This window comes from Pezoporus flaviventris, unplaced genomic scaffold, assembly GCF_033815535.1.
Source record: "Pezoporus flaviventris isolate CSIRO_AGI_PZ_B2104156 unplaced genomic scaffold, CSIRO_AGI_Pfla_v1 ptg000010l, whole genome shotgun sequence".
Classification (NCBI taxonomy): Eukaryota; Metazoa; Chordata; class Aves; order Psittaciformes; family Psittacidae; genus Pezoporus; species Pezoporus flaviventris.
In genome coordinates this window covers 2,561,256-2,586,536 of record NW_026892558.1, presented here as the reverse complement: position 1 = coordinate 2,586,536, position 25,281 = coordinate 2,561,256, and the positions used below count along the sequence as shown (strand labels likewise).

At 44.8% G+C, this 25,281-nt stretch overlaps 2 protein-coding genes across 2 annotated transcripts; both read right to left on the bottom strand.

Annotated features, from left to right (window-relative positions):
* Positions 1 to 323: 323 nt before the first annotated feature.
* Positions 324 to 10,792, bottom strand: HDHD2 (haloacid dehalogenase like hydrolase domain containing 2). Its single transcript, XM_061450513.1, has 7 exons — positions 10,657 to 10,792; positions 9,911 to 10,015; positions 6,763 to 6,971; positions 4,778 to 4,862; positions 3,151 to 3,367; positions 2,771 to 2,834; positions 324 to 1,713 (listed from the first exon to the last, which is right to left on the bottom strand). The coding sequence occupies exons 2-7, from the start codon at positions 10,009 to 10,011 to the stop codon at positions 1,610 to 1,612; spliced, it is 780 nt and encodes a 259-aa protein (XP_061306497.1). The 5' UTR covers positions 10,012 to 10,015; positions 10,657 to 10,792; the 3' UTR covers positions 324 to 1,609.
* A 3,758-nt stretch (positions 10,793 to 14,550) lies between these two features.
* IER3IP1 (immediate early response 3 interacting protein 1) lies at positions 14,551 to 18,594 on the bottom strand. The gene is made up of 3 exons (XM_061450512.1): positions 18,442 to 18,594; positions 16,603 to 16,704; positions 14,551 to 15,752 (listed from the first exon to the last, which is right to left on the bottom strand). The coding sequence occupies exons 1-3, from the start codon at positions 18,530 to 18,532 to the stop codon at positions 15,697 to 15,699; spliced, it is 249 nt and encodes an 82-aa protein (XP_061306496.1). The 5' UTR covers positions 18,533 to 18,594; the 3' UTR covers positions 14,551 to 15,696.
* Positions 18,595 to 25,281: the final 6,687 nt, after the last annotated feature.

The window sequence follows — 25,281 nt, the reverse complement described above, 5'->3', positions numbered from 1 at the left end:
ATGTTAACTGCTTTCAGTGAAGTTCAGCACCTTAGCAGTGCCTTGTAAATTTGATTAGTTCGACATTGTTTTCAGCCAAGATCAAAGCCTTCATGTGCCAAATGTGTTACCTTCCAGTTGGCTTGTCAGAAGTCTTTATGAGAAATGTGTTCACAGGACTTTGCTTACGCATCTCTTTCTGCAAGCCACAGACCTCCCTTCTGTACTCCAAGCAGAAACCAACCCAGGTTCAGAACTGTTGGCATGAACACAAGATGTGTGGATTTACTCAAAACTGTAGGTTAACAATTTATGAGGGCACACAAATGGTATCTAAAGATGTCTTATGTTTTTAGGTGGGAAGGTTTATCAGTTCTTGTGTTTCCACTGCAAAGTGTACTCCATTCATGTGTCCTGTCTCTGAGGGAGATTAAATGTGAGCATAGGCAACCATCCACCACGTGCAACTGCAGCCACACACTCTGTCACGTAAGGAAATTCATCCATCACGATGATTTTTCTTAACAAGAACAAGCATGGCTCATTAACACAAAACTGTATTTTTCAGTAAGGTTAATAATCCAGTAATGTATAATTACTAATCTGATAATTTAACACTCGGGAGCACTGTAAAACAACTGTAAAGGACTTGGATTATTGTGGTTTTCAAATGGACCAGAAAAGCTATTTACCATCATTACAAACTTGGTTCGTACTGGGGGATTTGGTGCACAGGAGAAGCACTGCATACTGCAGAATTAAATTTCATTTTACTGCTAACCAACTGTGTAAAAACTGGAATCTGTCCCCATGGCTTGTGAGGGATTTTTACCATAATGTTAAAAAGAAACAAAACCCTCCAATAACAGTGACATTTTGCAACTGTAGGATCGATAGGACCCTGCTGAAGTCTAATTTTAAAAGACACAGTCTCAAAGGCATTTAATACCAGGGCTTTGTTTCAGTATCATTCTTTTTAATAACAGCACCTAATTAAAACATCTGTAAAATGCTGACAGTTTTTATGTCAAATTTCCAAAACAAAAAACCCAGGATCTGTTCTTAATGAGAAGAAAGATACCAACAGTAATTATTATTAAACAATGGTGACATTTTCAAGTCACTTCTAAACATGCATAATCTCCACCTTTAAATTAGAGCAGAGCAGGGACATCCTCAGTGAAATCACTACAGGCTGACTGAGGCTCTGTTAGTCTCTGAGGTTTATTTACATGAGTACTTCCAGTGAGGGGGGAGTTCAGTTTAGCTCATTCAGCAGCAGAACCATGACACTTTCCAGACAGGGCTTTTCATCAGTTATTTCTTGAAAACTGAAAATAAACAGACCTCTCTGTAGTGCTCCCCATGTCATTCAGGAGGCTGCAGCCTGTCTCACCTGCGAGCGTCCACAGTCCCTTATCACATCCTCCTGAAACTACTACAGGAAAAGGGCTTTGTGGATCATCTGCCCTTTCACAATGAGAGTGGAAGGAGCTCACAGCTAGTTTTCTGATGAAAGGCATGCATTGATCCTGTGACAATTTTATGAAGCAAGAGTAAAGGAAATTATGTGAAACAGATGTTTCTTCAAACTAACTATTCCCTTCCTCATAGCACACCCCCCCAATTCTCATAGCAGGCGCTCCAGGATATGTTCCACTGCCTCTGGGAAATTCTCACAGGTTAAGTAAGGAGCTGGATTGATTTTGTCTTCATCTGCTGGTCGATATTTACCTGTAACAGATTAACAAAATAATGCATTTACCGAGGTACCTTGAGTATCCTTCTCTTCCCCTGAACACTACAGCCTTCTCAGATCAGTAACAGCCAGACACAGCAGGAGGAGTGTCCATCTCTTGAACAGGGTGCCCACAGCAGCTGTGGCTGCCCCATTCCTGGCAGCGTTGGACGGGGCTTGGAGCAAGCTGCTGTAGTGGAAGGTGGTTCTGCCCGTAGCAGGGGTTGGAACTGGATGAGCTCTTAAAGCTCATCTTAAGTTCCTTCCAACCCAAACCATGATTCTGTGATCTGAGGTTCTGCAACAAATACCCCACAAAAGTATTCCCTAAATGAATCATAGAATCGTAGAATAGTTAGGGTTGGAAAGGACCTTAAGATCATCTAGTTCCAGACTGAGTCTTCCTGAGGAGTTCTCCAGTGGTGACTCTGGCTCAAAGTTACTTATGCACCGGTTTCACTCTGCTGTACTGGCACTATTCTTTCACTGAGTATTCAGATACTCATTTTGCAGGTTCTTGAAATAATAATGTTACCATCTTTGCTTCTGGCTTTTTATGAGGAAGAGTAGGATCACTTGCTTCCATTATTAATGTAATGGACTCTGTGGCATGAGCAGCTGCCACCTCAGAAAGGCCCCTTCCCTGTCCACAGTACGTCAATAACACTGGTAATACCTGTCAGTCCCTTAATGTTCCACTTTTTTTCTGAAGCAAAATTACTTCTATAATTACTAGTGTAATTACTAGGGAATGTTACCAGAGCTCCTGAATGATCAGAGGTTACTTTGCTATGACTGATTTTGGCAATCTAAGATGTCGCAGTAGCAGTTCTCTCTGTTCTTTGATTAGTGCTCGGGATTTATAGTCATTAGAGCACAAAATTCACATCTGCAAGATCAGCCACCCCCACTGATCCTGACTCACCCAGAGCAATGACAGGAGTCTGCAAAGCACAAGCACCAGATCTTTGGGCGCGGTGGTTGCCAGCACCCAGGGTGAGACCATGAAATGCACCACTGCCTCCTGAAACAACTGATCTGTGGAGGACTTACCAGTCCGTACCAAAATCCCACGCATACCCGCCTTCTGAGCACCTCCAACATCATCCCTGCAGTCCTGGGGCAAACAGGAGATCAGCTGGTTAGTGGTCACTTAAGTTTTTCGTAACATTCTCCAGCAGCTACACTGAGGCAAATCTTTTGGCTACCTACTAGACAAAGCGTCACAGGAATGAATTACTGTGTGCCTTTTTCCTGCTCAGACAGTGACCCCCATGGACTACATATGAAATCCTGTGAGGTTGGATGGTTCCATTTTCACCCCTTGTTTAATCCCAGCACTTTTAGAAAGATCTCTCTGCAACATTTGGAAGGCTCCACACACAATGCAGACAAGTGCAGGTGATAATGGCACTCATACCCCCCATACGTACATCACCGATCATGACAGCATCCTCTGGCATGCAGTCAGTTCCCCGCAGAGCTTCCAGGAAGAAGGTTTTCTCTGGCTTCCCCACCACAGTTGCTTTGGTGTCTGTCGCGTATTCCAGCCCAGTTACAAAAGGTCCAGGTCCCAGAGCCAAGCCATCTTTTTTCTTGAAATACCTGGCTTTATGTATAGCTATAAGAGGAGCCCCATCCAAAATCAGTCTACAGAATGAACGAAGAACAATGTACAAAGGCTATGTTAAATTTACAACTGAAGGCTTTTGTTGAATACAAAACTCCCACTGACTTTCATGAAGGCCCAAATGGTAACAAAACCTAGCATTCATTCTCAACATATAAAGGACATGGAACTGTTGGAACAAGTCCAGAGGAGGCCATGAGGATGATCAGGGGACTGGAGCACCTCCTGTATAGAGACAGGCTGAGAAAGTTGGGGCTGTTCAGCCTGGAGAAGAGAAGGCTGCGTGGAGACCTCATAGCAGCCTTCCAGTATCTGGAAGGGGGCTACAAGGGTGCTGGGGAGGGACTCTTCATTAGGGACTGTAGTGACAGGACAAGGGGTAACGGGTTAAAACTGAAACAGGGGAAGTTTAGATTGGATATAAGGAGGAAATTCTTTACTGTAAAGGTGGTGAGGCACTGGAATGGGTTGCCCAGGGAGGTTGTGAATGTTCCATCTATGGCGGAGTTCAAGGCCAGGTTGGACAGAGCCTTGGGTGACATGGTTTAGTGTGAGGTGTCCCTGCCCATGGCAGAGGAGTTGGAACTGGATGATCTTAAGGTCCTTTCCAACCCTAAATACTCTATGATTCTATGATTCATGTCGGGTGTTAAATACAGTTCCTTCCTTTCCTTTCCACAGAAACAATTATAGAACAAATGCCCCAAATAAAGAGTTTATTATCTCTAGGATTTTAACAAGTAAGAATATTTAAATCCTGTCTACCCCTCCTGCAATTAGATCCATTGCTCTAAGCAGCCTCACTTCTCACTAAGGTGAACATTGTAGCATTAGAACCCATCTGATTTCCCCATGCAAAAATTTTAAATTACATTAACCAAAACATAACGCAGTGCTGGTCAGACCACCCCTGGAACACCGTGCTCAGTTTTGGTCCCTGCTATGCAAAACAGATGTGGATGGGCTGGAGAGGGTCCAGAGGAGGGTCACAAAGATGATCCAAGGACTGAGCAGCATATGAGGAAAGGCTGAGAGAGCTGGGCTGGTTCAGCCTGGAGAAGAGAAGGCTCCTTGAAGGGGCGACCTTAGAGCAGCTCCAGTGCCTGAAGGGGCTACAGGAAAGCTGGAGAGGGGCTTGGGACAAGGGATGTAGGGACAGGCCAAGGGGAATGGCTTTAACATGCCAGAGGGGAGACTGAGATGAGCTCTTAGGCAGAAGCTCTTCCCTGGGAGGGTGCTGAGGCGCTGGCACAGGGTGCCCAGAGAAGCTGTGGCTGCCTCATCCCTGGCAGTGTTCAAGGCCAGGTTGGACACAGGGGCTTGGAGCAAGCTGCTCCAGTGGAGGGTGTCCCTGCTCATGGCAGGGGTTGTAACTGGATGAGCTTTAAGGTCCCTTCCAACACAGGTCAGGCTGGCATTCTACAACTTACCGAAATGCTTTGTTCATCATCTCATAATGAAAGTGCTCTGGAGCCAGTCCTATCACCACCGCGTTGGGGTCATTAGTGGCTATCCCTGGAAAATCAAAACATGACTCCAAGTGAACTGAATTTTATTCATACCTAGCAGTAGAGTCAAAAAGAGCAATTAATCACTTTACAGGAAACATGACCATTTTCTGACACAGACACATCATACTGACTAGTTTTAAGTTTTTCTAAATGAGGAAAGCATCTGTGGAACTAACTCTGCCATCCTTCACAAGGAACACAGGAGTACCGGAGTTTTTCTTAGGTTATCAGCTGCATCCTGCACTTCATGGGGTTTCTGTTCTGCCTTCACACAGCACATCCTCTACACCTTTACTGAGACACCTAGAGCTCCTGGGTCTCTAGGGAGCGTTGCTGCAGCTGATGTGTCCTGCTGCCTGTCCTTCAGTTAACTCAGGCAGCAAAACGTACATGCAGAAATGCTGTGTGGATTTGTGACACCACTCAAGAGCATCTGGGTTCCTTAACCAAGGACGGATTACATTCATCCATCTGTGACCAACTTTATGGAGAGATTAGCCAAGAATACTTCAATAGCAGCCATTAACAGGAATTTAAAGCATTCTCCATTGTATTTAAATGTTTCAAGAGCAGCACTGAGAAAATATGAGCCAAACTGCTTAGAGCAAAAAGAGACAAAACAATCCATTCCAGACCCAGGCAATACAGATAATGCCTCCAGTGTACTTTGCCATCTTTTACAAAATTAGCACCAGCTACTCTGAAACTGATGGAAAGATCCCAAATACATGGAGATTAAACTGATTTACCTCCAGTGAAATAGCTGCTGTCTCTGCTGTTTCTGACCCAGGAAAGCCTTCCCAAGAACACAAACACAGAATATTGCTGGGGGCATATTTCTCTGGATGCCATGTTAGATAGAACAGATTATCAAGGTTTCACTGCTCACAGAGCCCACAGAGGCTTTTCTCCTCAACATTTACCCTTCTGAAGATTAACAATTAGCCTATGGCACTAAAATTTCATAGGGAATGTCCGGCTCCTAGCACGATTAGATTGTATGTAAGTTAAATTGCCACAAGGATTTCAGTTCATGAGGCAAGAGGCAGGGAGCAGTGGTAAACCATTCACATTTTTGAAGCTAAATGAAAGACTAGCAGAGTTTTCAACTTTGAGTATGTTAAAAATGTGGGTATCTTCACTGCTCTTGAAACAACAATGTAGTTAAGGCAATGACTAATTGCCATTGCTTCAGGCATCTGCCAGATTTGTCCAAGTTAGAATATATCGTCTTCTACTGCCCTTATTGTTGAGGGAGGAAAATGGGAACGGGAATATCTGCAAGTAAACCAAATTTTAACCAGGTCTTTAGGGAGGAGACTCTAAAGAAGTCAGCATGGTGAAGGTTCTGTCACCAGTTAAGGTATCAAAGTACATGGAGTGAGATAGATGTTCAATACAATGTAAGTAACAATAATTACTTTGAGATTTCACGCTTAATAATAACCTATTAAGAGAGAAATAGCCTCCTCTGTGTGCCTACACACTGGCTTTTTCAGCTCTTTGTGAGCAAAACCTCTGTACAATAGCTGAGGGAAAGTTTATTTCCAACAAATTGACACATCCTTGCTATAAAACAAATTAGCAATATATCTCCAATGATCTAATGATAAGTTTGGGGTTTTTTACACTGCAAAGTAATAAAAACCATCAAGTTTTACACAAATTCTAACTTTTTGAAGGCTCTGGCTACTATTTCCACAACTCCTCAAGAAGCTATGACTTCAGAATGTTTAATGGTAACTTAAAAAGAAGAAAGAACCCTTATGACTCTGGAGAGTTCCTTATTTCAGGCTTCATCATGGCCAGTAGTATATACATGATTGTCACTCTACAAAACAGAGGGCACTATGTTTCCTCAGCTGGCCAGTGACTTCTTCCATACTGTTTTCTGATCACCTTACCTGTGAAATCAGGCAGGGCCTTATCATCCACCAGGAGGAGTGGCCGCACTTGCTTTTGTTCCAGAAGGTTCCTGGCTGCAGTCAGAGATGTGAAGATCTCATTTTCTGCAATGTCAAAGCCCAGTTTCACCAGCCTCTCCAGCAGCTCTCTCTTGCACTCCTTCGTTGTGTTCGTCACAAATCGAATGGTAACCGGAGCACTACGCAGCCTGATAGTTGAGGAGCAAAGGCATATTGGCCACAGTATCTTTCTATTTACACACTCATAGGTCAATCTGGGACAGAAAAGGGACTGTTTATCTAAAGGATGCAGGTGAAAAGACTACACATCCCAGACTAACGGTGCCACACCAGAACCATGAGGTTGTTAAGTTCTGTGGACTGGAGGGTAATGTGAAACAGATGGCAAGAATTATAGCTAACAGAACAAGACCAAGGCCCCTCTGCATTGCTTCTATCAGGAGAAGTCTGGAAAAAAATGGTGATTCTAAACTCCATTTTCATAGCAGTAGCAAACACATCTATGATCAACAACAACTAGCATGAAAAGCCTTTTAATTCAAGCTAGATAATCGTAATAAAATCAAGGAATGGTTTGAGTTGGAAAGGACCTTAAAGTTCATCCAGTCCCAACCCCTGCCACAGGCAAGGACACCTCCCACTAGAGCAGCTTGCTCCAAGCCCCTGTGTCCAACCTGGCCTTGAACACTGCCAGGGATGGGGCAGCCACAGCTTCTCTGGGCACCCTGTGCCAGCGCCTCAGCACCCTCACAGGGAAGAGCTTCTGCCTAAGAGCTCACCTCAGTCTCCCCTCTGGCAGGTTAAAGCCATTCTCCCTTGTCTTACCACTACTTCCTCTTGTAAAAAGTCCTTCTGCAGCTCTCTTGTAGGCCCTTTAATACTGGAAAGCCACTATGAAAAACCAGTCCTGTATTCTGGATCTGCAGCATCCTGAACCAAAGTAAATACACAGAAGAACCTTGTTGCAAAAATAATGTATTGAACTCCACGTGCTGGGTGAATTTCACAGCACTATGTCTCATTCAGAGATGCAGGATGCTCTAGGAGCCTGCCTTACCCTTGTGGTGGTTTTGTGTCATCTTCTGAAGCCTTTTCTCCCTTTAATGAGGAACACCGCTATCACATAAACCCACATTATTGCCCTACACTGACAGTACGTGCTACCAAACAATCAAATAATTTTAAGTGACAGTTTCAACAGCGTTCCCTTTAATTATTCCCCCACCATCACTTTTCTGTTTGTTGCTATAGAAACAAATCCCAGCGTCAAGGCTGCATGGAGAACATCAGGATAAAGTTGGTCAATACTGCAGACTTGCTTGCACCTGCCACTTCTTGTTTCTCAGGTACACTGACCCTTCAGACAAATGAACTAGTAAAAAAAGTCTCCTTGTTGCTAATAAAATATAAATTCATAATTTTCTTTTTCCTTTGGACCTCAGTACTAAGAAGTAGCTCTAAAAATGGGATGTACCTATTTTTTCCCTGCCTGCCAAACATTCCGGCTTCTCTCTAGGAAGGACAGTGACATGAATTAGCAGAAAAGAATATGAGAAATTTTATTCAAACCTCTATGCAAAAAGATCTGCCCGTTCCTTGCAGTGCAATGGCACCCCCTCTCCACACTTGTGCCAGCAGGTTGAAGCTGAGAAACAGCACCAGACTGCACCTTGTATCTTCTCTGACCCCCTCACATGCCAAATCCATTACAGGGCCCACACGAGCATGTCTCAGCAGGAATCAAGCAAAAGACAAAGGAGAACTAGGGACTTTAGAGAACAGTGTGTCTTCTGATTCTACAGAAGCCATTTTTTATGTCCAATCTACTGCCTAAGGGGTTGGAGTAGCAGCAGACAGAACAGATACCAAGCTCTTCTTGATATATGACACCTTACATACATATATATATGTATATATATATATATATGGATTTCTGAAAATGTTGACTCTCACCTGGCACAAGTTATCCCTTTGCACTAAACACCAAGCAGACAAGGTTCAGTGAATGAGTGATGAATAAGTACCCAGGACTTCAGCAGTTTTTACTTCCTTGCAATTGGACACCTTCAGGAGACAACTACTTCCACAGAGCTACTTGTGAATAGAAACACAGTTTCCTAACCCCTCTGTGAACTATTCCTCCGAGCAATACCTTTATAAAAACTCTAAGCAGTAAATACAATTCCAGTAAAAGCTTTCTCATCCTCAAGTGAACCCTATTCCTCTCTCCTGATCCCAGCACCTTAAGACATCCACCCTCACTCACCACAACAGTATACATCACTTTGTGTTTTACTTCATCTATTGCAAGATGTCTTCTCCAGGCCAACAATCTCATAATACACTACAAGGATCCCTGGGGCTGGATATCGTATTGTGCCACAGACTTGGCCAGATGAAGTCATTTTACTATGTCTCAGTTTCTTTAAACACCCTTTCATCACAAGAAAGAGAGGTACTAAACTGTCCCGTTCATTAACACATTGGAATACCTACAAAAGGTGGGCTGTATTATCAGATGTTTCCCAGACTGAGGCTCTTTACCTAGCAGAAACTTAACAAATAATAAAGCAAAGCTTTGGCTGGAAGACCAAGCAAAATGAAAACTCTGCAAAGGATGCTCTGTTCATTAGGCCAAGTTATTCTATTATTCCACTTTAGCTTACCACAGACCTACGGACACAGACTCCTGTGATTAAACAAAGCAGCAAGGAACAGGTCAGCTGAAGTGACTGGTGTACATGGGATAATTTGGGTTAATTGAACGACATTCCACTTTGGCTGAGGCTGTACTGCCATCAGCAGAAACACTCTGAATACTATAGAATCATAGAATCATTTGGGTTGGAAGGGACAATATTTAACCTGACAGCGTCAAAAAACTTAGAACTACAAGACCTGTGGAACAACTCGGGAAAGCTGCAGGGGCTCAGGCAACTTTTCAGTGCCCTTCAGTGACTTCTCTTGGTACTGATACAGGTGTAAATAGAAGCAGAATTGGGCCATGTTTGCTTATCCACGAAAGCACAAAAAGCACAGAAGCTTCAGGCCTGTCTACTTGAAGAAGCATCTTTGTGCAAACAGTACTGCCATAGCCTATCAGAGGGAATCTAAAAAGGTCACTTGCCTTTTAAGAGCTTCCTGAGCGCCTGGCACAGCTGAGTCTTCAATGTGAAGTGTGCCGTTGAGATCCACCAAGACAGCTTTCAGCGCACGCCGAGCTGCCATCCTCCTTCCCCAGGGAGAGGGCAAATAAATGAAACAACAGAAAACTGGTTAGCAGACAATGGATAATAAAAATAAGGAACTCAGTTAAGCGCCTCATTTGTGCCAAGCCCGGCACTACTCAGAACATTACTCGCAGTATTAAATGGGCCCCTTTAGACAGAGAAATAAAAGGCAGTGTTTAAAAAAAAACCGTAATTGATGGGGTGGTATTTTCCCAAAGACTCTATATATGGAAATCAGGTGCTATTTGTTTTTAAAGTGCCTTTATTTGTGCATGTCAAAAAATTCTCTAAACAACTGAGACTGTTGGGAAGAGGATCATTAGGTCTGGTATTGCTGGTTCAAGGCCTCAGCAAGCACATTCCAGCAAGTCCCATTGACACCAACGGTGCTGTTCAAGTGAAAATTAATGCAACACTACTAAATGATGATACAGTGCTCCAACTGTAAAGCTCAAAATGCTCTGCAAAAGTGGATATTGTTAATTGTAATTTTGAAAGCAAGACCTAGGGTGATGCAGCCCACCACACAGTTCAGGTGAGCTAACTCAGGCTATCTGATGGTTGACTATGTGTGTGGCAGCATGGATTTTGCAGACTGTCAGACTGGAAGCGTTCAGGGATATTCAGCATCCCAAACGGTTACCCTCTCCTCTTGTAAAGGGGACAGTCAAGCAGTTTTTCTACAGCAGGCTTCTATGTCACACAAACAGGTCCATGAGACTCAGCCCCAAGGTGAACCCAGCATTCGGAGTGTAAAGGCACTGGGGAAGAAAAGAGCAAGGTCATGCGCAAGTCACCTGGCTAAAAAGCTGTCTTCAGAACTAGTACTTCTCCTTATGTGTGCTGCAAGGGCTGTATTTTACTTCACAAGCAAGTCTGCTGGGCTATTTCTTAGCCAAAGCCCACTGTGGAAGCTTTTCTCCTGTCTGTGAGACAGTAACAATGTGATCTGTCATCACTAGCAAGCGATTACAACTTTACATTGAGCTTTTCTGGTTACAGAACATGTAACATATATGTGCTTTTAAAAAACACACTGTGATTAGAACCTGCCTTAATAAGTCTCATTTTTTATCTGTACACTTTTATCAGTGATAAGATGATGTGAACTTGATGTCTCAGGTACAAGACACATGCACGGAAAACTTGTGGGATTCTGCTTTCATTATTCCTGCTGGTTCCCTGCAATAAGAAGAATAAACATGCTTATTTTATAGTATGTCTGTTGCTACATAGTCCAAGGTTAAACATCTATGATACAAAGCTGGTAACAGAACTTCTAAGGGAGCTTCATCAATTGCACGGGAAAAGAGGGCACCAGGTTTCTCAGACATCTTCTCTGATAAAATACTTAACGCCTGGACAGAATGGAATTTGCATGACTCCACATTATCTCCTTGACAAAAAACCTTTCTTCCCTCAGATGCTTATACCATGGCACAGGGAATTTTGATGCTGAGAAAGATGAAAAGAGGACGAAGAAAGAACTGAAGAAGGTGTTATTACATAAATTCTCTAGCTAAAGACAACGACTGCAGAGCAAATGCTCCATGCCCACATGGCCTGCACAGCTACAGATGGGGACAGAATATCCCATTTTAGCAGAAATCTGGGGGTGGGGGTTTACACCGCTTTTACCATCCATCTCCACTGGGTCTCCACAGTATATTTATTTGGGCAGTATGAAAGTTATTTGCAGAGCCAGTTTTCAGAATGGGCTAATTTTAAGTACAGAGCTCACAGCATAGCGGTTTTTATTAAAAACCCTTCAATACCTCAGTTTTCACAATGGCAGCCTAACACAAGTGGATCTTCACATTGGCAATAGCTCCCAGTGCCTAAAGGGGCTGCAGGAAAGCTGGAGAGGGGTTTTGGACAAGGGCCTGCAGGGACAGGCCAAGGGGAATGGCTTTAACCTGCCAGAGGGGAGACTGAGATGAGCTCTTAGGCAGAAGCTCTTCCCTGGGAGGGTGCTGAGGCGCTGGCACAGGGTGCCCAGAGAAGCTGTGGCTGCCCCATCCCTGGCAGTGTTCAAGGCCAGGTTGGACACAGGGGCTTGGAGCAAGCTGCTCTAGTGGAAGGGGTCCCTGCCCGTGGCATGGGGTTGGAGATGGATGAACTTTAAAGTCCTTTCCAACCCAAACCACTCAGGGTTCTGACACACAGGATGAAGCCATGCGGGACCTCAGGCTGGTCAGGACGCAGCAGCACAATGGGCAGTGAAGCAGGAGCCCCTGAAGCCACGGGCGAACCATAACGCACGTCCGGATCAGGCTGCCCTGAGGGGATGAGGCACCGGGCTCCAGGGCCACCCCACAGAGCCTCGTTGACCTCCCTGCTCCTCGGGACCGGTCCCTTGTCCCTCAACGTCTTCAACCACGGTTGCCCTTCCCTCCCCTCGCATACTGGAAAGGTTATGAAGCTACAAAGGCTACAACTGCCGTCCCTACCCCCAGACAAGGAGATGGTACCGCCTCTTTCGCCAGTTCCCAACGGGCAGATGGGCTGGTCCATTCTCTACCAGGGGAGTCTCCGCGCCCGCCGGGCTCCCCTTTCCCGTGACGCGATCGTTACGCCCGCCCATTCACGCCCCAAGAAGCCGGGCGGGCCCACTCGGGGGAGGCGGGGGTAGCGCAGCGTGGCGGTGACTCCCGCTCCCCGGCACTAACCTGCCTCCAGCCGCCCCACCGCTGCCCCACCGCGCTGCCCGTCGCCGCTCCGCCTCGCAGGGTCCTCGCGGCGCCGCGGCTGGCCGCTGGAGAGCCTGTAGCCGCAGCAGCGGCGGTGCTTAGCCTCCGAGGGCCCGTGTCCCCGACAGGCAACGCGGGCGGCGCCCCGCTGAGGGGCGGGCGGGAAGCGCGGGGGCCTCGCTCCGGCGGCGGGTGGAGCTGCGCTTGCAGGCGCCTGAGGGAGGGAAGGACGGAGGGCGGGCTCGGGAGGTGCTGTGTTGGAAGGGACCTTAAAGCGCATCCAGTTCCAACGGACATCAGTGAGTTAAGTACAAGAAGGTTTATGTTGTGATGGTACCTCAAAAATCCATCCTCATCCTGAGCTTTAAAGCGTCCTGGTTACTGTCGTTCCTGCACCAGGGATGAGTGGTAACATGCTGTTTGTGCTTCGAAATGACTACAGCAGCACAGGCTGCTTTTCACTTCCTACATGCTCCTGCTTAAGAGCCAGCTCTGAGGTGCTTCGCCTTGTTTGAACTCCATCACGGCAGCCATGCTTCAGACCTGGTCAAAGCCACTACCAGCAGTGTAGTTACTCCCTTTCAGTTGCTCTCTACGCCCCTTTCCCCGCCTCTCTCCTCGTTACCCTTTTGCCCTCTTCCCTGCTCATTAGCTGGGAAAGCCGATCTTCAGCTGCTGCCCCACTTTGAATCACTGTTCTGCATCTGCCTGGTGAAACGTGTCCCCGTTTTGCCTCAAACTCAGGACTGGTGCTGCGCTGAGCCACTGCTCCTTTATACTGCACATGCCTAAGATTCTGAAATCATCTGCCCATGCCCTGTCAGACACACGTTGACGCTTTAGTGTTCCTGAAAGGGCAGGAAGATGGGGGAACTGCTTTTCATCCATTTTTAAAGCTGTAGTTTGTAATCTAGTACTGGCTTTGTTTTAGAACAAGCTAGTCCTTTAACTGTCAGTATGCATGAAAAGGATAATGGAATGCAAGCTCCGCTTCAAAATTAGTGCTCCAGTCCAGTGCATCCAGCATGGAAACATCTACCATGGCTTTTTCTGCAATGATTTTTAAAAAATGCTTGTATACCTTCCATGTTTTATCTGCTCCACATACAAACTGTCCAGTTTCCATAATAGATATAACTGATTGAGCCTGTACCCTCGTTGCCACTGAATTACACAACGATTATTACAAATAAATACTTCATAATAGATCTACTTTAAAGACTAGCACGATCCTATTCTGCCTCAGGCCAATGTTACTATGGCTCATTAGCTATATAAACCAATATGCAACTATCATCTCTTCACTATGAAGCTGTAAGTGCCATAGGCATGTCAAAAAACAAAAACAGGAGTATTTTATGTAAGAACTGTATGTCTGGTATCTGGAAGAGGATGCAGCTGAGTTTTGAGGTACTCCAACTGTACACAGATATAAAGTGAGTTATGAAAGAGAGTGCTTAATTTAGAAATCCACAATTTATTGACCAGTTTTCACTAAAAACAGGAAACAACATAAACCTCTCCTCCTGGATAATCTTTCCTCTGCAGATCACTGAGATTGAAGATCATTTACACATTTCACAGATTTATCTTTGTATACAAAGAGCATATGCTTTAGTCATCAAGGCGCCGGAAGAAGGGATGATAAACTGCGTTACAATAGCTAAAACACTTCAGCACAGGAACAGATGTAAGAGTTCTAGCTTTTCTGAAAAGGTACATGAGAATTGTCCTTAATTTCACACTTCCTATGTAACATCGGACCTAACTTGACAGGCTTAACTCAGACAAGGTCTGTACCAAAGCAATTAGCAGTGTTTCTTCAACACAACTGCCAGATCACACTGTCAACTTCCAAGCTGTTCTTTAATGAAGATGGAGGGCAGGGAAGAAGCATCAGTAACAAAAGAAGCTGCAAATAAGCTCGTTTTAAATGAAAATTGCATTTGAAAAGGGCACAGTATTCTCCTCCCAAGAAGCTCAGAATACAAATGGTTCCCCACTTCCAGCACACTAATCACCACAAACAATTTTTTAACACACATTTTAAGAAATGTATAATAATCCTTAACAGAGCAGTAACAAACACTAGTCACTAATATCACTCGCTAGTCTAAATCAGCACAGTAACCCAGCTCCAGGTACAGCTTTTTTAGGTTTTGCATAGCAATTGCACCCAATTTCAACTTACTTTGCCACCATTACTGGTTTGAAAAGGTTATGAAACACAGAGGGAAAATCCTGGTCTCAATCAAACCAGGAAAATTTGATTTCCAATGTAAACTGAGTTAGGATTTTACCCAGTTTGATCTGTTCTCAATATCGCAACTGGAATTCAGAAATCTGTAACATGCTTGATCTCCTCTTAACATCACAACTGGAATTCAGTAATTTATGACATGCTTTATCTCCTCTCAATATCACAAATCTCTCTGTATCACAACTGAACTTCACTAATTTACAACATGTTGTAATATTGAGGGGGATAAAACTGGAATTCAGAATTTATAACATTTGATCTCTCAGTATCACAATTGGACCTCAGTAATTTATAATGTTTTCAGAGCCTAATTTGCATTCTTTTGAAAGTACTGTGGTAGCAAGTGGAATAAAACCCACTTTTTTTTTAATTTAACAACAAATTGTGAAGGATAATAAAGGAGATTCATCCCTGAGGAATGAGACATTTAAAAACCGCATATGATCGACAACCGCGGCAACACCCGGCGACGCGCACACCAACAGCCAGCGTTACGAACAGGCAGCAACAGAACTTGTCATAGTCCAACATATTTGCAGCGTTGTTGCATTGATCCCCGTATCTTGTGTAATGAAACTGCAATTAGGAAATAGGATAAATAGAAATAGTGTCTTTATTATGTTAAGTTGAATGTCAGATGGACAGCTAAACCGTGCCGGATCCCCAAAAACTCAGTGGTGATGGTTCATAACTTGCTTCTTTGGCCATCCAAAATGTTTTTCTCCAGGTGTCTTCAACCAAACAACAGGAGGAGAATGATTGTAATGGAGTTCACTGCTATGAGTGGCACTGCAGGGAAAGAAGAGGAGTAATTGTAGAAATTTCCTTTTCCACATCCCAGTGACAGAACTTTGCATTATCTCAGGAGACTAAGGAGCAAAATCAATCAAAATCTTGAAAATGCATTTAATTTTGCTGCCCAAATCCAGGATTAGTGGAAGGAGCCAGGATCAAAGCTTAGGAAGCTAAAAATTAGTAGGAAGCAACATCATTAATATTTTTCTGTGGCCCATCATGTTTTAACTCTAACCCAAACAACCCCTTCACCAAATGAAACTAAACCGTCTCAAAGTCAGTTTTCAGCCTTGGCTTTGCTCTGATTTAGAAGAAATGCATCAGCTCTGTGTGGGCAAAAAAATAATGATTTGTTACTTCCTCTTTATCATCCCCTTTAAAAAGAATTTTTGGTGTGCTTTATAGGGAAAAAACACCAGTAACTTACAAATTAAAGAGTCTTTTTTTTTCTTTTTTGCCCCTCATCTGTTGAGGTATATAAGCCTGGCTTACCCTTAAGAATACCAGGAATTACATTTCCCTCACCAGGCACTTCAAATGGTGAAGATAACTGCACTCTCTGATTGATCCTCCCCTCAAGCTCCCAAATTCCAAGGAAAAGACAAGATGCAGCAGTGGCACCACAAGCCAGAATAAGGGAACGTTTTAAACTTTATCCAAATTAGGGCACCTGAGCTGGGACCTGTGCCCTTCTACAGAGAATCCAGACGTGAAGGAAGGACAGATTGGGAATGACGAGCAGAAATAGCAACTCTCTGGTAGAAAAGAAGAGTGAAAACAATGATGGTACTTCATTAAAGCACAGAAACTTCACAGGCGGTAATATCTGAAACCAAAGCCTTACCTCTCATTACAGTTCGTATGGATCGAATGAGGTTCGTTAGCTGAGCTTTAATTCCTGGTTCCTCTCCAAATCCTCCAATCCCTTGATCGCTTCCCCAACCAACTGTGTCACATAAGTCCAGCCAGACATGTTAGAAGAAAAAACACCAAAACCACACAACAAATGCTGTCAGCAATATTAATGGGTTATCTGTCTTGAATAGGGTTTATATTAATTAACGTAAACCAATTCGTTTTAGTTCACAATCAGAATTTAATGCAATATACTGAAAACTTAAAAAACATTTTCATGAATGAAACACTAACAACAAATCAATGTTTCTCTGAAGGAAACCCTTACTTTTTTAATAGGCTACCATTCTCTTCATGCCAGAGGAACAAAGGAGTGTATCTGGGTTTAAAAATACCCTCCAAAATAAAACCAAACTACATCATGGTTGTTTACTAGAAGATAAAATAGCAAATATTTGTCGGGTATGAAATGATGCTTCAGCACTGAGAAAGGAGCTATATGACAGAAAAGGGTCAGCACGAATCCCAAACCACAATAGTGATTTTTGTGACTACTATTAAAAAAAAAATACAGTTCCTTAGGAGGTTTTCAGAGGGACATCGAGGTGCTGCAGGTCTACAAAGCCCTTCAAGGGAGAAACCCTTCCCCACCTGCTGCAGAAAGGCCAAGCATGTGGTCCCAGCAACGGGACCAGGGAATTTTGCGTCCCTTGACCATCTGGGAATGTTCAAGAGCAGAGCTGGGAGAGGCCTTTGACATTCGTAGAATCACAGACTGCTCTGGGCTGGAAGGGATCTTAAGGCTCATCCAGTTCCAACCCCTGCCACGGGCAGGGACCCCTTCCACTAGAGCAGCTTGCTCCAAGCCCCTGTGTCCAACCTGGCCTTGAACACTGCCAGGGATGGGGCAGCCACAGCTTCTCTGGGCACCCTGTGCCAGCGCCTCAGCACCCTCACAGGGAAGAGCTTCTGCCTAAGAGCTCACCTCAGTCTCCTCTCTGGCAGGTTAAAGCCATTCACAACCTCTGTGTTTTTCTCCACAGGTAACTTCTGAGAGATTGATTCCCCCTTTCCCATCTCCCTTGCTACTCCCAAATCACGTGGGGCCCACAAGAGACTTCACCCGTCCTGCCAATCCCATCTTCATTTCCATCGAACTGCTGCTCAACAAGAAAACCCCAAACACGAACTGAGCAGATCCCTCACTGCAAATCCTTCCAGGGAACAGGACAACAGGCTAACTGTCTGCACTCCTGCCAAAAACCTCACTCAGCCTTAGGGAAGTCTGGACTCTCCCCACCAGGAGACTGTGAAACCCTGGACCACAGGTCATTTGTCCTGGGGGTGTGCAGATCTGTGTCAGTGGCTTCTGTGTGCTTTGTGGGGCTTTGTTTTGAGAATGAGGATGCGCAGCCTCAGTAATTTCTCCAGTACCGCGGAAGCACAAAGGTGCCAAGACCGAGAAGTGCCATCTCATCAAGACAAGGGCAACGACAGGATGAAAGAAACCTCACGCTATCGCGACGTATGGCGCAGATGAGGGCGGAAGAATCAAAAAGCACAGGAAAAGAAAAAAAAACAAAAACCCTCTAAAATGATGGAATTAAAGAAAGAAAGAAACAACACAACGACAGGAGCGATACCCCCCGGACTTCAGGACCTAAACCCCCCCGACGGCATTCCGCGCAACTGATGCCCGACACCGGCTCGGTGGGGCGGAACGGGGTCCCCGCGAAGCCCGGAGGCCTTTCCGCGCACGGGCGGCGGCCGGGCGGTGCCGGCGGCCACGCTGCCGGCCCGCGGGTGCGCCCCGCTCTCCCGGGCTCACCGTGACGGAGGAAGCGCTCCTCATGCAGCACGGCCACGGCGTTGACGAAGAGCAGCGCGGCCTGCAGCAGCGAGTACAACGTGAACGCCATGGCCCAGCGCCGCCGCGGCGCGCAGAACGACGTGGCGGGGAGGTGGGAGCCGTGAAGGGGCGGGGCCTCGGGCGGGGCGGGGCCGCTCGGCCCGGTGCTGGGTCCTGCCGCGAGCCCGACGGCGGTGGGGTCGGCAGCGTGAGCCGCCGTGGTGTTATCCTTATGTATGTGTGCAGTTATGTATTTAGGTTTTTACAGTCTTACACATTTATATATTTTTACGTTTGTATTCTCATTTACGTATGTGTATATTTCTATGAATATGTAACGTTATGGACATAAATATGTAAATGCACACGTATTTGTCTGGAGAGGAGTAGGCGCAGGGGGGACCTTACTGCTCTCTACAACTGCCTGACAGAAGGTTATACTGAGGTGGGGGGTCAGTCTCTTCTCCCAGGTGAGAAGGGGGTGGTGAGGCACTGGAGTGGGTTGCCCAGGGAAGTTGCAAATGCTCCATCCCAGATGGTGTTCAAGGCCAGGTTGGACAGAGCCTTGGGTGACATGGTTTAGTGTGAGGTGTCCCTGCCCATGGCAGGGGGGTTGGAACTGGACGATCTTAAGGTCCTTTCCAACCCTAACTGTTCTATGATTCTAATAATAAGACAAGAGGGAACAGCCCCAAGCTGCAGCAGGGGACGTTTAGATGGAGATTAGGAGCAACTTCTTCCCCAGAGGGTGCTCAGGCATTGGAAGAGGGTGCCCAGAGCAGTGCTGGAGTCGCCGCCCCTGCAAGTGTTCACAAACTGTGTAGATGAGGCCCTTAGTGACATGTTTAAGCGGTGAACTTGGCAGTGCTGGGGTAAAGGTTGGACTTGGTGGTCTTAAAGGACTTTTCCAACCTTTTCCATAGTTGATTCTATGATATTTTATAAGATATATTACTTATATTTTTTTTATATTTGTTTATGTGGCTGCCCCATCCCTGGCAGTGTTCAAGGCCAGGCTGGAAGGGGCTTGGGGCAACCTGCTCTAGTGGAAGGTGTCCCTGCCCGTGGCAGGGGGTTGGAACTGATTTAAGGTCCCTTCCAACCCAAACCAGTCTGGGATTACATGATTCTATACTGTATTTCATAATATATATATGTGTATATACTATATCTATACACACTATATAGTTTGTATATATACTTCATATGGATAATATCAAGGGGTTCTTCCCTGTATATTTTCTATATATATTCCTTTACATGTTTACCTCAGATCCCAACTGTTGTTCATCCAAAACATCATGACAGCAGAAGTCAGGATTCTTAGGACAATCCCAAAGAAAACAGTTATATTCTACTGGTTTGATCAGGGCCTCTGATTCTGCGGCCAAATAACAATAATAACTGGAACTCAGGGATACTGTGTAGTTATCGATGCATACACATTTTTTTTTTCCCTTGTCTCTTTCAGTCCTATTGGCTGAAGGGGGAAATTTACACGATCACACTGATTTAATTTCTCAGGGATCTTACACTATGCAAACCTCTTCGCTCCTGATGGTTGGTGGCTTTTATTACTCCATCAGGGTACAATATTTGTATAACCACTGCGCTGTGATGGATACTGGGCTCATCACCATCATAGAAATGGTAACTTTGGGCTTAATGTGGTGTACTGACCCACCTCAGTTCTTCTCTCTGCCGAAGACTTGTGATATGATCATATGATGTGTGCAAATTATTCACAGTTTATCAATACTTTATCTCTGTGCTTCAGCTCTGGGTTCAGAGCTCCACTCACCAGCAAGCATGAGGTGACCTGATACTTCAGTGATTAATTAAGCATTGGGATCTATAGATGTTCAGACAGCATGCGAATTAGCCACGAAGAAACCCAGGCCTCAGCTTCTTCTTGTCTTCTCCTTTCCTTTCCAAAACACTTCCTTTAGTACAGCTGATGACATAGTACGGTCAATGATATAGTATAGCTGATGATGTAGTATGATGCCTCTAGATTATCATTACTATCGAATAACATCGTATTTTAACAGCTGGAACTGGAAGCAAGAGAAAGTGGTACCCGATCATCAGACCCATACCATATATTACTGTACTAACTTACCTCCAAATTACTACAGTTAAATAAGAGACATTGAACAGAGAACAAAAAATCAAACCTATTCATCAGAGCTTTGTCACCTGGTCGAAATTATTTAACATTTCTGTCTCAAAAAGGAACATAATCTCAGTTAAGGGAAGCAAGTAAAGTATCTATTGCAATTCCAGTGAGATCAATATTATTTAAGCACATGCTGAAGCTTTTATTATATGAAAGCTCAAAACATTCCCAAATGTTGGCTCTGATTCTGCAAACACTTTTGTGTAGGATTGACTTAACTCATGCTGACAGTTAGAGGGAACACTCGAGCACACCAGCACCATGAACACACACCTTGCAGGCTCAGGAATCCCAAAATAACTTCTGTATTCCTCATCTAGATTTTTAAATGTGGTATGGGTACAAACCTGCTAAATCCTGTCATCTTAACACTTCAAAATGGAGCCATTTCTACTTACCCAGGCCCACCCCAAAGTTTACAAAAAGCTTTTGTTAACCATTCAAACCATCTTTTTCTGGGTATCTATAAATAGAAGAAAACCTGATCCTGATTTTTACCAAACCCGCTACATGCAGAGAAAGTCAATATTGAAAAGATTTCATCCCAAAGGCCATTACAGTTTTTAAGAAGTTGTGAGTGCTGGCAGATAGTGGTCTCACAAATGGAACTACCTTTTGCTCTCAGGCATGACTTAGGGCATTATGGCAGTAATTCTATAATTAAATACAGATAAATATGATGGGTCACTAACAGGCACATCTAATAACCACCATCCTCAAGCAGCATTTCCTGGGCTATCTGCTTACCGTATCCAACTATAAATAAATACTAACCCCAGCAAAGAGCTAATGTTTAAAATTATGGCCCTGAGATAAAAAAAAATTAGGTTTTTAAGATAAGTATACAAGTTATGGCTTAGTATTTTTACCCATAATTAAGATGTATTTCCAAAGAGCAGCTGCTATCAAGCTTACATAAACCTGACTTGATTTTCCCCTTTGTAAAATCTATCATGGCAACTTAACGACCACACGGGCCTGATCTCTGAATCATGAGTTACGGGATCTCTGAATCGTGGTTGAAGGCAAAACCAGACAGAGTTGCTTGCATTAGAAAGAAAGCATTATATTTTTCATTCATTAAGATGTTACATTTCAGTGCAGTAAATTCCTGTGGTGTCATGTGGAGAGTGCAGTCCATCACCATAAAGGAGAGATTTAAACCACCTTACAGATGTCAAAGGATTAAACTTCAGGCTGGTGAAGGATTGTGAAGACCTCGGTGATTTTTATTCTCTGTTTATTGTTCCATAGCATCAGACAGAGCAGAGCTCCTCGGATATAACCATCCTCTACAGACAACAACACTTGATCTTGTTGCATGCAAGTTTTCAGGATTAGATTAGTTTATTCCTCGTGAGTAAATACCAAAGGGAGTAAATACCAAAGGAAGTAAATATCGAAGGAAGTATCCTCGTGACATCAGTCCTTACACCCTTTGCCTCACTTGCCACCATCTTTTTGAGTTTGTCTTCTGAACTGGCTTTGACAATTTCCTCCTTTAGATACTTTACATACACTATTATGGAACCACAGAATCACAGAATGGTTTGGGTTCTAGTTCCAACCCCTGCCACAGGCAGGGACCCCTTCCACTGGAGCAGCTTGCTCCAAGCCCCTGTGTCCAACCTGGCCTTGAACACTGCCAGGGATGGGGCAGCCACAGCTTCTCTGGGCACCCTGTGCCAGCGCCTCAGCACCCTCACAGGGAAGAGCTTCTGCCTAAGAGCTCATCTCAGTCTCCCCTCTGGCAGGTTAAAGCCATTCCCCTTGGCCTGTCCCTACAGGCCCTTGTCCCAGGCCCCTCTCCAGCTTTCCTGCAGCCCCTTCAGGCACTGGAGCTGCTCTCAGGTCTCCCCTTCAGGAGCCTTCTCTTCTCCAGGCTGCCCCAGCCCAGCTCTCTCAGCCTGGCTCTAGAGCAGAGCTGCTCCAGCCCTCGCAGCATCTCCATGGCCTCCTCTGGCCTCTCTCCAACAGCTCCAGGTCCCTCTTGTGCTGTTGCTCCAGAGCTGGATCAGGACTGCAGGGGGGGGTCTCCCCAGAGAGCAGCAGAGGGGCAGGATCCCCTCCCTGAGCTGCTGCTCACGCTCTGGGGGGTCTGGACTCAAGCGCTCACTGAAGCCAGGTCATGGGAAGCTTCTCCCCACCCAACACCCTCAAGTCCTTCTCCTCGGGGCTGCTCCATCCAGTCTCCTCCAGACTGTGTTTGTGTTGGGGTTGCCCCAGCCCAAGGGCAGGACCCTGCACTTGGCCTACTATCAGCAGAATATTGTTTTTAAGACACAGGAAAGGCTGGAAATGGGCCCAACCCATCCCAAGCTGAAAGTGAAAAGAAGTGTTCTGTTGGTGACAATTCTTTTACCCTTATTTGACTTCTCTAATGACTAATGAAGTCATTAGAAGTCTTAAGTTTTACTGGGAACACACCATTTTCAGTGCTTCACGTTAACTGGTTGATAAAAAATGTGTGTGTCCAGATGAGCTTTGCCAGTGGCCCTGGTCATCCCTCAATAGCTGAAAATCAGCAAACTTAAAATACCCACCTTCAGAGCCCAGAAAGAAGCTCTCTGTATTGTGGTTTTACCTTAATGGGTCTGTGAACAGTCACGAACCATTGTACTGTGTGGAACTGTATTGAATCAAGGAACTGAATCCTTAAAACTGCCTCCCACATAACCATCTCTACCATGAAAAACTCCATTAACTGAAAAACTCCATGTATGTGAAAAATTTAGGTTCTGTGTCTCAATTTGGTGTTATAAATAAACCCCTCTTATACTAAGGCCTTTGTCATCCTTTATTCATCATACTTGTTGCAGTGTCAAACCACTGCAAAGGTTAATGATGTATCCTACAGACATAAGGCATCTTTTGCAAGCACAAATTGAGTATGTAACCAGGACAGAACAACTGAATGTCAAGTTGTTTGCTTTAATTATCAAAACTGGGAATGCAGCATATTTTGTACATTTGAGAGTATGGGGTAAGAACCAGTACATCTGTTTTTTATCCTTGAGCAGCTACAGAAAAGATTTCTGTATTATCTGTGACATTAAATGTGCTGTGCAGTACCCTCTCTTCCCTTCCTAATTTGGACAGTGAATAGCTATTCCTTTCCACAACACAGCCTGCCAGCTTTGTGCCTTCAGAGGACATTAATTCACACAGAAAAGGACTGCCTGGGGATTGAAGAACAAGGGAAAAACACAGACAAAATTCTGAATTTACACCTGCATTTTTTGATGCCATTTCCTAAGTTTATTGTAGTAACAGCCTTAAAATGTCATTTGTTGTCTAGTGCGTGTGCACGCACACACACTGCTGCTCATCTTGGACTAATCAACAGATCAGTATTACATTATGTTACATTATATTATACTATGATTATTGGCATCTTCATCCCAGTCACCGCTGGCATTGTGCTCATGCTGAAACACACCAGTCCAGAAACAAAGCCTGCTGTGCTCCGTACTATATAGATACCTTTCTGAGATGACAGGAGTAGGTATTTTCCAGTCCATGTCTCAGCTGGAAGATGGTGGATATCAAAAGCAGGCCAACCAAGCAGACTTTATCAGAGAATTAGAAGCCTCTGCTTTGCCCTGCCTCAATGCTGTCAGACAGTCAGGATCTGCAGGCATTGAGGCAGCAGCAGGTCTTAAGGAGGGATTTAGAGAAGGATGAGGGAACAGCTCCATGAATTCTGAAAGGTGGGATTTTGTCTCTGTGCAGTGAGCAGCTTGAAGAGCAAGCAGGGGTATTAAGGAGAGCAAAGAGAAGGGGTGTCTCAGGAAACAGCCCCAGGCTGCACCAGGGCAGGTTTAGAAGGAGCTGAGGAACAATTCCTTCCCCAGAGGGTGCTCAGGCATTGGAACAGGCTGCAGTCACCATCCCTGCAAGTGTTCACACAGCGTGGAGACGAGGCCTCAGTGCCATGGGTTAGGGGTGGCCTTGGCACTGCTGGGGAATGGTTGGACTTGATGAGCTTAAAGGTGTTTTACAACCCAGCTGATTCTATGATGAGTTGGACAAGGCCAAGGAACACACTTATCCCTCTCCATACCAGATCCTAGACTAACCTGCTCCCTGTAACTGCCACCCGTACAGGGAGAACAGCCTGGCTTGTTCCTTAGCAAGCGGATGCCACACCAGGGGCAGAGGTCATCAGTGCCAGGAAGGTTGGAGCGCTCAGTTTAACGATTAATAGATGGTGTCTTCCTTGAGGCTGTAAAAGTGGGCAGATTAAAAACAAAACCACAGACCTGGTGCCTTAAGAGATTGGAGTCTGTCCAATAACTTCAGCACAGCCACAGAGTTAGTTGTATTATGTAGTAGGAAACCATGTGCAAAAGGTTAGGTCTCAGCACAGTGTGAGGGACTCACCTGTGAGTCAGAGGGATTGGGAAATCTTTGTAAAAATTACCAGAAATCCCCCCAGTCTTTTTTTCCTCATGACTCATCCCCCAGAAAGAGATAATATGGAAAGATGCATGTCTTTATGGTAAATTTTTAACACCACACATCACAGAGATAAGGTACAGAAGAGGGAAAAGTATTCAAACAAAAAAGTTAAAGCATTACAATTTTACAGCCCTTTGTTCTTCGCAAAGGCTACAATGAGAATTTATTGATCTTGTCAG

Excerpts from the sequence above, each read along its gene's own strand:
- HDHD2 (XM_061450513.1), bottom strand. The coding sequence starts at position 10,011 with ATGGCAGCTCGGCGTGCGCTGAAAGCTGTCTTGGTGGATCTCAACGGC. Across the intron at positions 6,972-9,910 it reads GCTCAGGAAGCTCTTAAAAG|GCTGCGTAGTGCTCCGGTTA; the intron begins GCAAGTGACCTT and ends CTCAACTATCAG. Across the intron at positions 3,368-4,777 it reads ATGATGAACAAAGCATTTCG|ACTGATTTTGGATGGGGCTC; the intron begins GTAAGTTGTAGA and ends TTCATTCTGTAG.
- IER3IP1 (XM_061450512.1), bottom strand. The coding sequence starts at position 18,532 with ATGGCGTTCACGTTGTACTCGCTGCTGCAGGCCGCGCTGCTCTTCGTC. Across the intron at positions 16,705-18,441 it reads GGAGCGCTTCCTCCGTCACG|TTGGTTGGGGAAGCGATCAA; the intron begins GTGAGCCCGGGA and ends TATGTGACACAG. Across the intron at positions 15,753-16,602 it reads CATACGAACTGTAATGAGAG|TGCCACTCATAGCAGTGAAC; the intron begins GTAAGGCTTTGG and ends CTTTCCCTGCAG.